Source organism: Candoia aspera, chromosome 2 (genome assembly GCF_035149785.1).
Source record: "Candoia aspera isolate rCanAsp1 chromosome 2, rCanAsp1.hap2, whole genome shotgun sequence".
NCBI lineage: Eukaryota > Metazoa > Chordata > Lepidosauria > Squamata > Boidae > Candoia > Candoia aspera.
Window position 1 is genome coordinate 57,582,363 of NC_086154.1, and position 9,810 is coordinate 57,592,172.

At 43.3% G+C, this 9,810-nt stretch overlaps 1 protein-coding gene across 1 annotated transcript; it reads right to left on the minus strand.

Moving 5' to 3' along the window:
• Positions 1-392: 392 nt before the first annotated feature.
• DUSP7 (dual specificity phosphatase 7) lies at positions 393-9,392 on the minus strand. Its single transcript, XM_063291906.1, has 3 exons — positions 8,374-9,392; positions 3,897-4,325; positions 393-1,295 (listed from the first exon to the last, which is right to left on the minus strand). The coding sequence occupies exons 1-3, from the start codon at positions 8,786-8,788 to the stop codon at positions 988-990; spliced, it is 1,152 nt and encodes a 383-aa protein (XP_063147976.1). The 5' UTR covers positions 8,789-9,392; the 3' UTR covers positions 393-987.
• Positions 9,393-9,810: the final 418 nt, after the last annotated feature.

A 9,810-nucleotide genomic window follows, 5' to 3' on the forward strand; every position in this document is an offset into this window, starting at 1 on the left:
ACGAGATGTTATATCTCAGGTAATATTGAACAGAGTGGTATTGGTACAGAATAGGATGGGATGGTGGGGTCTGGGGGCGTGGTTGGCAAATAGATTTTTTTTTAAATCAGAAAGCACATTGGTGCTTAGTCACCTTGGCTGAGTCAGTGCAGAAAAGATTGTGACAGTGGACGTGGTGCAGAGGGGTATTGTTTACCAACTGGCTCTCATAAATCATGAAAACTCCAGCCAGATGCTGCCCAGGTATAACAACAGGTCTTTCTCTCTTTCCCCCACCCCACCCCACCCCACCAGCTACTCAGTAACATGCTAGAGAACATATCAACGCTTTACAGAGTGTGCAAAATGCATTTGGTCAATAGAAACATCTGAATATTTTTCATCTTTCTCACTCTCATATCTAAAAAACATGAAATTGAACAAGAACAGAATAAAATACTGGTTTTGCAACCTGGTCTGTACAAACAGTCAGGAACGTACATATTGAAAAAAGAGTTTGAACCCAAGAAAGAGTTACGATTACGTCTTTTTAAAAAAGTAAACTGGGATGTAAAAGAACAGTCTCAGGCCAACACTTATTGGTCAAGTTTGCTAAGTGCACAAGTCTTCTTTACTTTCCACACCAAGCCAACCCACACTGATCCAGTAATACACGTGCGTGTGGTACATGTGCATGTGCGGTGCGTATTGTCTCAGTCTCTACACGTATCAGAAAACAGTTATTGCCAGTAACAGCTGCATTCAGAATGTCAGGCCATCCCCCACATCAAATAATTCTGGTGAATAAAGTAACTCTTCTGGACCATTTGGATTCACATCCGAATACTAATAAATGGTGCACACCTTTTCAATTAAGCAGCAACCAGACAGCTTTGCTTGGAGAAACCAGTTCTTTCAAAGCTGACTGGAAAAACGTTTTCCATGAATGAATTTGAAATGCTCAAGAGAAGCTATTCAAGGTTTGAGGTTCTCCCATCAAACTCTCCTTCATGTGGACTCCAATGTGTTCAGCTGAAACAAGTTGTGATTGGTTGGGGTGGTAAAATACAGCTGGTCCCCAGGCGAGCGGTTGTCACATGGGCTGTTCAATCCCAAAGTTCTTTCAAAGTCCAGAAGCTGTCCCATAAAGTTAAAATTGGGGGAAATATTGGACTTTTTCCTTTTCACAAAGTCATAGGCATCATTCAGCGACAAATTGAGCTTTTGCATTAAATAGGCCACAGTTACTGTTACAGACCTGCTAATGCCAGCGAGGCAGTGGACTAGAATGCCACACTTCTTGGAACGGGCCTCATCTGCAACAGGAAGAGATATGTGAGATTTCTGGACCAAAGGGAAAAAAGGGTTCTCTTTAAAGCAAGGGTAGAATAGGGAAGCTTAGCTTAGATCAAATATTGCAACAAACACATTTTTATTAAGCGGTTTTCCTTCACAACTCAGTGTTCCCTCAAGTCTCATATGCTGCCTAGATGCAGAGGCAATCAGATTGGTGTAGTCAATCAAATATTAGTTCGTACTGTCTTGCCACGTAGAGAGATAAGCAATTGATATAATTGGAGGTGATAAAGAAACAAGCTAGACATTATCTTGGATAGAATGACAGAACTTACAATAGTAGTTCTGCATCCAGAGTTCCTGGAATTTTTTAAAGACACAGCTTATTTAATCCTTCTCTGTTTAATCATAATCAGCAAGTGGATAGCTGGCTTACAACTAGTTAACCTGACAATGTTGCCACATGGAAAAAAATAGTACTACAAAGGGAAGTATTTGAGTGAATCACTTGTGTTTTCCAATTATAGCCAAACCAGGTTCAGAGGGACGTTGAGGAACTAAAAAATTTAAAAGTCTTTTTTAAAGAAATACAAACACCACATTTCATTATATCCAATAGATAACAGCGCTTAAGGAAACTAGACTCGTGCTTAATGGTGAACAGTTTTCACAGGCTAAAAGCACTAGCAGTGACTGAAGAATGTTAATTATGGTGTCTACACATAATATTAGAGAGTAACTTCTCAATCATAAATATCATTACCTAATGCCTCTGCAATAAAGCAAGTGCAAGACTGCAACTTTATGCACGTTTCTCTCTATTAAGCTTCGGCCACCTGTACCTAACATTACTTCCGCCCATGCAAGAGGTCTTCCTGTTGTTCACCTTTGCATATCTCAGATCTGCTCTGAAGGACCCCAGAACAGATGGAAGGTAATTAACAATATATTCTGCTGGTGCAACAGCATTCAACATTATTGTTGGATCCAATGTATTCTACTTATACAAGTACAGTAACTCATTCCATTTATATCAGTGTGACTGACTTTAGAGGATACCTGTTCAGGGATGGGTTTTATGCCTGAAAAATACATAGTTTAGCTAAAGAATAGAATGTGAGAGCTCATAAACTCTATGACACCAAGGAAGGTTCAAGGAATGAACTTGTTGGCTTTTCATCTCCTATCCTTGTCCAAGCCATTAATCAATGTCAGACCACTCAGCACTGTTGTCTCCTAAATGAAACAGTTTCCCCAAATGTGCGCTAGTGTTCTATTTGAACACCAGTTCTTTTTTGTACTTTAAGCTGTAGTGAATAGTAGGACAATCATTTCCTGTCCTAAAAACCAAATTGTGGTTTGCGTAGGAAAGGATGTTTTTGACTAAGCTAGTATCGAAACACCACATTCCACAAACAGGCCTTTAAGCAAATACAAAACTCTTGATCAACTGACATAAGCAATACAAAAAAGACCAGCTTGTATCTCTCTGGAAATCAGTATCTAAGCCTGCACCTTCCATAAAAATATTAATTTAGAATACATGGAATATCAGAAAGAACACCAGCTTTGACTTATTCACACTTAACAATTTACTCAAGCATATGTTGCTACTAAAATAAAAGAGCCCTGGGGCATGTCTGTGGCTACATCATTTGTAGCATATGTAATTTGGCAGATAAACTGCATACAACTGCAATTTTGAAAACAAAATTGAAATACTAGAAATACTGAACAAAATTCAATTTTTTAAATAAAAATCTGATTTCAGCTCTCTGCTTCAAACAGTCATGAGGAGGACCCAGTAACACTACAGCAATATTAGCTGGTTCACACATGAATGTCCTTAGGTGACTCTAACATGTTAATGAACCAATATGTACCAATTCCAACTTTAATAATCAAACAGTGGATTGGTGGGGGGGGGGGTGTTGTTTGTGTAAGCCAGAGCCAGGTTCTCTTCTGTGATTTTAAAACTGCCCTGAGAATTTTTGAGGTTACTTAATGTGAACAGCAGAAATGGCTGGCAACTTTGATAGGACACAAGGGTCCCACGGTAGATACTTAGCAGTGTGGAGGGATTCCAGGAGACAGAAGGGCGAAGAAGGAAGTTACTCTCTTCTCCTGAGGAACTCTGACACACAGTCCAATCAGCATGGAACCACGCTGATCATATAAGCTCCAACAATTAACTTATGAGTAAGTATTCAAGACAATGGGTTGGAATTGATTTTTGCCTGAAATATATTACTCAGAAAAAAGGAATGTATAATTCACTGTGCAGAGCTGAGCCTCTCAAATAGAAATCAAAAGCCTTACCCAATTCTTTCCCTGTAAATCTATTCCAAAGGTTATGATTTCTATAGTTCACTGAAGTTAGATGGAGAATAACCTTTTGGCTTTAACTGAAATAAAGTCTGCAGCCAAACTCAGTTATATTTAAAGTGTGTATAAAATGCTGGCACACTTATCAGTACCTACTAACTTACACTTGCCAAGTGTAAACTTAGACAGATGAATTCACAGCAGGCAGACGGCAGCAACAGCAGAAAACAGCCAGATTATGATAGAAAACTACCTAAAGGGGCTGTTCAGTCAAGAATAGGATGCCCAGCACCTACCAATGAAAGCGATGGCCTCAGGAAAGAACTGGGAGAGATTCTGACTCCAGTGATCTGAGATGGGAATCTGTTTATACTTGAACTCTCCATTGTGCTCAAACATGTTGGGAAGATTGGGAGTGACGTTCAGAATGTACTTGATGCCATATTTGCCCAAGACATCCAAGTTGCTGGAATCTTTGGCACAACCCAGATACAAATAGGGAAGAATCTGGACAGGAAAAGCCGGCTGGTTGTTTGGGATTGGGCTCCCATCAGACTCTGTGGCACTGCTGGGCTCTCGGTCAGATTCTCCATCTGAGCAATCAGAGCTTATCCTCAGCCCCCCCAGACCAAGGACAGAGGCAGGCGGAGAGTTGGCAGGAGAAGAACTGTCGAGATTGGTTTCACAATGCTCTGAATATTCAGTCTGAAATTTATTGAATCCACCTGTGGGAGGTGAAGAGAAGATATGTTTTAATGCCATGTTTCTTAAAACTAAACGTTGTGAGGTTTTAAAAACTTGCTCTTTAAATACCACCTTCCCAACCTATGATTGCGGATTTTCTAGAAATGAATTCCATGCTGTACAATACCATTTTCCTAGGGGGGGCTAGAAGGTTCCATGAATATAAAATCAATTTTAAAACTAAAACAGGTTTAACAATGCATGAATATATACATTTAACAGCAACAGAGCTTGAGTCACATTGAGCTCCAGAAAAAGAAACCTACTTGCAGAAATAAGATTTGGACACTCAGAAGCTTAAGACAATTTTAAGTTTAAATTCAGCTGGACTTATTTCAGTTACGTGTATATAAGGCTGCTACCCGATTTTCTCAACCTCCACCATAGCAATCTCAGCTGCCAACTCACCAAAACAGGCCCGGCCTGTTCCTCTATTTTAAACAGCAGCCTAACATGCAGTAATCAGAAAGTTTTCACACCATGGAGACAAGCGTTATCACTGTTACTGTCTGCAGATCATACTGAGCAGAAGTCAGTAAAATGTTAAGAATCCTAAAGGTGGTGCCAATACAGCAAGAATGGTGCGGTGCAATTTAACACACATTTCCTTAAAGCCCTATTACATTTACTATAACTTGTTGCCAGGTAAAAGTGCCTAGAATTGCATTTTAAGTGTCACTAATTTAACTGAATCAAGTTGCTGGAGTCTCCCATTTTGCTCTGTCACTTGAGCCCAGCTCTTCCTGACACTGTGCCTGAGCATTTTGACGAAAAATAGAGACAAATCAGGCTCATAGATGGCTTTTATATTTTAAAAGTTGGTGCACGTAACATGTTGCCTCTTCACCCCAACAGTGCTAACTACATACAGTCCTAGACGCAGCCTGCATCACATCAGCCAAAGTCCAGTCTGAATGACTGCAACCTCTTCTCCCATCCCACCTTAAAAGAATGGCAAAATGCAGAGTCCATACATTCAACTTCAGAAAGCTGTCCTCCTGCACCCACTACCCCTATGTTTAGATTTTGCTGAACAAAGAGTTTGGAGAACTCAGAAATGTGAATGTTACTTTGTAAAACTTGTTTGACTTTAGAAAAATATTGGGTTAATATAAGATCTTGAACTCTAGTTCAGACTGTGGCAAATAGTGTCTTCCATGATCTTTTTTTTTTGTATACATATGTTTAGTTCCTAAATACTGATAAGCAGCATATAAATGAGAAGAGTAGGTTAGGACCTTTTCCTCAACATCTAGTTTTCTCACTGGAGGATCTGGAGGGGAAAGGGGAAGCAACTAAAGAAGTATTCAGTCATTCAACAGGCATTAATTAAGAAAATGTGGACAACCAATTTAAGGAAGCTCATATGCATTCCTTCTCCGTTTAAAAGAAAAAGTAACCAGATTAAGATTTCGCATAAGTATAGAAACAAAGGTTACCCGTTTGTTCTCAGTAACTCTGTAAGAGACAGAAGTTCAGCAGTTGTAGCTTTTTCAAGACTATTCAGTTATAAAATGCTTCACCTGCTGAATGATTACCTAGCACACATTTACAGAGGTCCTGTTGAAAAAGGTGACAACCCTGAGAATAAGAGGTTTCCAATTTACCTATCAAAAAGTGTTTAAAGACATGGATTAGAGAGAATAGATTTAGCTTTCAATGGGCAAAGAATAAACTGAAAATAATAGCAGGTATACAGAAGCCACTCTGTATCTGAAGGAGAATTTGAGACAGGAATGGAAACTTCATTTGTCAACAAAATTGAAATATGTGAACATGGCTTGCCATCAGCTACAGCTAACCATTCAGTTACCTATCATATAGTCAAAAAAGAGCTACATGCATAGAAATGTGCACAAAGAATGTTTAACTACATTCAATGTTCTGTTTATGTACATAGGAGAACCTGAAATCTCTTCTGAATCATTAATAATAAGCATCCAAGCAACATTTTATAAATCAGCACCATTATAAAAGACTTATGGATATTTAAATGGCCTGGCACAGTTGTGATAAAGTCACCAGAGTTCAGCCATATTCATTCATAAACAGGAAGGGGAAAATCAGGTTTCTTTTTTCCCCTCCTGAAAAAGAAAGACAATATGAAATAGCCATTTTGAAATTTTAATTGGAAACATTTCCCAGTCAGGCCCACTCCTAAAACAGAAGAGGGGGGAGAAAAATAGAGAAAATTATCCATTTAACTCATTTTTTTCCTGTTAATAGGCTAGTTTAAAGGAACTGGGATTGTCAAGAGGAAAGATGATGATGGTATTAGCACACTTGGGCTAAATAACTTTAAAAACAAACATTACATGTACCAAGAAAGATACTGAAAGAGGAAAATTGGGGCAATGCACAGGGAAGCAGTGACAAATAGATAAATATATATGGAAAAAATGGATCTCAGGCCCTAAGACCAATTGCTCCCTTATCCTACGCTATTTAGTACTTCCCTTTCCTCTTGCCCTTTGGAATTCTGTAATTTTTATTTTACTTATACAGACAGTGACAATTTTGGTTTGGTATCACTTTCTATTTCTGCCTCAATCCTGCCACCAAGTGATCATGCTGGTATGCGTCCTGGGAAAAGGCGATTATCCTTACCTTGGCACTCACTCAGAGTAACTGTATCACAATGCTTCCAGGGGAGGAGAGTGTTTTAGGAAAGCTGAATGGGGAGTTTAATGAATTAAGGTCTTCATTCAAAATGAACTTCAGGGAACGAGAGGCAGAGCCCAATGCAGTGCAGCAGGGCCAGAAACGTCATCTAGCTCAAGCAGCTGCTCAAAGGCAAAGGCTGATCTACCGGTCCTGCGGTCAGAGACACAGAAGAGGAAGCAGGGCAAAGGCTCCTGGAGAGAATCTCCAGGCACAAGAGATTAATCTGCAGAACAAAGTTGAATTTAAAAAACAGAATGACAAACTGCCTACAGTGAATAATGCCTCCTTCCAGGCTATTAGCAGCCACTCCTCTTGATCAACTGCATATCGCAAAAGCCATATTTTAGAGCTAATGGGACCATTGCAGAAAGTTAGCTTGGCAGTGACACAAGGGGTAGAGCAGCTCTTCCTTGCTGTCAGCTCCTCCCTCTCCATCTGTGGAGGGCAAAGCTGCTAAAGGGCACCAAGATAGGAGAGAAAAGGAAAAAATGTGGCTAGCTGGAAAGGCAAGGCAAGGCCCTTCAGATCTTCTGGATAATCACTCCCGAAATTCTTGACTGGCGGCCATTCTGAGTTACAGGAACCCCAGTCCAACACTGGTAGACTATCCCTTTTAATAATGCACCCAAAGATGGGGCCACATAGCCTCCCTCTCTCTTTAAAGGCCAAGGCTGCTGGTTGATAGAGGAACGGAGCAATTTCAAGCCTGTTGTAAAAAACCACCACCGAACGTTAGAATGAAGCAGGCTTTACTGGACCTTCCCCATTCAGAAGAATGGAAGGATCTCGCCAGAGCAGCGTTTCTCTTTCTGGAGGGAGCGAATGATCTCCCGGGAGAGTTTAGCAAGGGAGAACATTTTCCCGTTCCTACCGAAGGGGGAGGAGAGAAATGAACCAAGAAGAGAGGCCCGAAGGCCAGTACCTGCGAGTACAGTACTCAGCACATGCAACCATTTTGCAAAACAGCAATTAATCAAATGGGAGATGAAAGCAAAAGCAAAATCCTGCTTCGCCGAATCCAAACGAACAAAAGACACGCGCTCTTTAGAAGTCCTTCGCGTGCTTTCTGTTTTAAATGCCGACATTCCCTTTCTACCTTTTCTGCGGGAGGAAAACCTCCGAGAAGGGCAGAAAACAACTAAGATTGGGAAAGAGGGAATACGTGGTGGGAGGACAGAAGGAAATGGAGAGATAAAAACAAATAAGGAGGGGGCTGCGATTAGGCGGGAATTACGCCAGCTGCTCCGGCTGGGACCCAAAGCTTCGAGCCCGGCTGGTAGAGTAAAGGGAAGACGAAGGAAGAAAAGCTCGCCAGTCCCGTGGCAGGGGTTCTGAGAGCTCCGAGTAAAACCCCTCCTCGTTTACCTTTCAGGTAATACGCCTTGCAGCCGTCGTCGCGGAGTTTTTGTAGCAAAAGGCCGAGGACGGAGGTGGGGGCCCCGCCGTCCTGCTGCCACTCAGCCGTGGACTCGTCGTACAGCAGGACGGTGTCTGCCTTGCAGCGCTTGACGAAGCGTTCCTTGTCCTCGTTGTTGGGGATGATGGAGCGGATGGGCAGATTACCCTTCTTGAGGCGCCGGAGCATCAGGCCCGGGATAGCCAAGTTGATGGCGGTCTCGATGTGCGAGGACTCGAACAGCTCGTGGGGCCGACAGTCGAGCAGCAGCAGCGAGCTGCCCCCGCTGGACTCGAGCTCCTCCTGCAGCCACTCCGCGCTCTTCCACGGCATCGCTGCAGCCATGGGAGTCCGGGGGGTGCTGCCCCAGATATGATTTTTCATGAGGATCGCACAACAAGGGGGCGAGGACCGAAGGAGCGGGGGGAGCAGGGGCGCGCGCGCCGAAACCCAGTCAATCTCGGGGGGAGAAACGTTCCGCCGCCGTTTCCAAACCCACCCAGAAGCGAAGCGTCGGAGGAAAGTGAACAAAAAGGAAAAAAGGCGACCCGAAGCAGCGATAGGCTAAAGGGTTCGCGGAGTGTCGCGCCCCGGCCGCTTCAAAGCGGTCGGCGTTCCGCTGGTTCGCCCGCTCTCCTGTCCGCCGCCAGTCCGCTTCCCTTCTACTAGCCAGCGGGGGAGCGAATCCTCCAGCTCCTCTTCCCACTTCTGGGGAGGAAGATCCTCGGCGGAGCTACGGATTGCCAGGCGCCGCTGGCAGCCCGCCCTCCCCTTGGAAAAGCTGCCGTTCTTTGGTCGGATTTAGGCGGCTGGGCTGCTGCTCCAGTATCCGCTACGTTCCCCCTCTCGCTCCATCGTGAATTCAGCCTGACAGTCTCAATTAAAAAGAGGCTTCGCTATCAGAGCGGCGTGTCGTGCTTGAGGAGGCGGGCCCTGCGAGGGAGGGAAAGCGCGAGCGAGCCAGGCCGGCCCTGCTTAAAGGAGAAGCGGCCTTCGGAGTGTTGCAACCGAGTTTGTCAACCTCCGCGGAGAGGTTTCCCTCTTTCCCTCCGCGTCAGGCGTACGAGTTGGCGCTCTGGGAAGCAGCCTTTCCCTTTCCAGAGCCTGTTTGTTTCAATGGATGGATTTAAATAACGAACCCGCTCTCCTGCCTTTTTTTGGGGGGGCGCTGCCTGAGTGAAATTTACCGCTGAGTAAACATGCCCAGCCGCCGACAAGGTTTACAATGATTGCGGTAGAGTTCACGCAGGGCAGCTTTCGGGAGATGCACAAGTACCGATTAGGATTCATAGTTTAAATGTCGGTGCCAACCTTTGTTTTTAATTCATCGCCTTTGAAAAGTCCTTAAGTTGCCTCGATGGAAAAGAGAACAGTAGGAAAGTGAATAAACAATTTGAGGTCCTCAT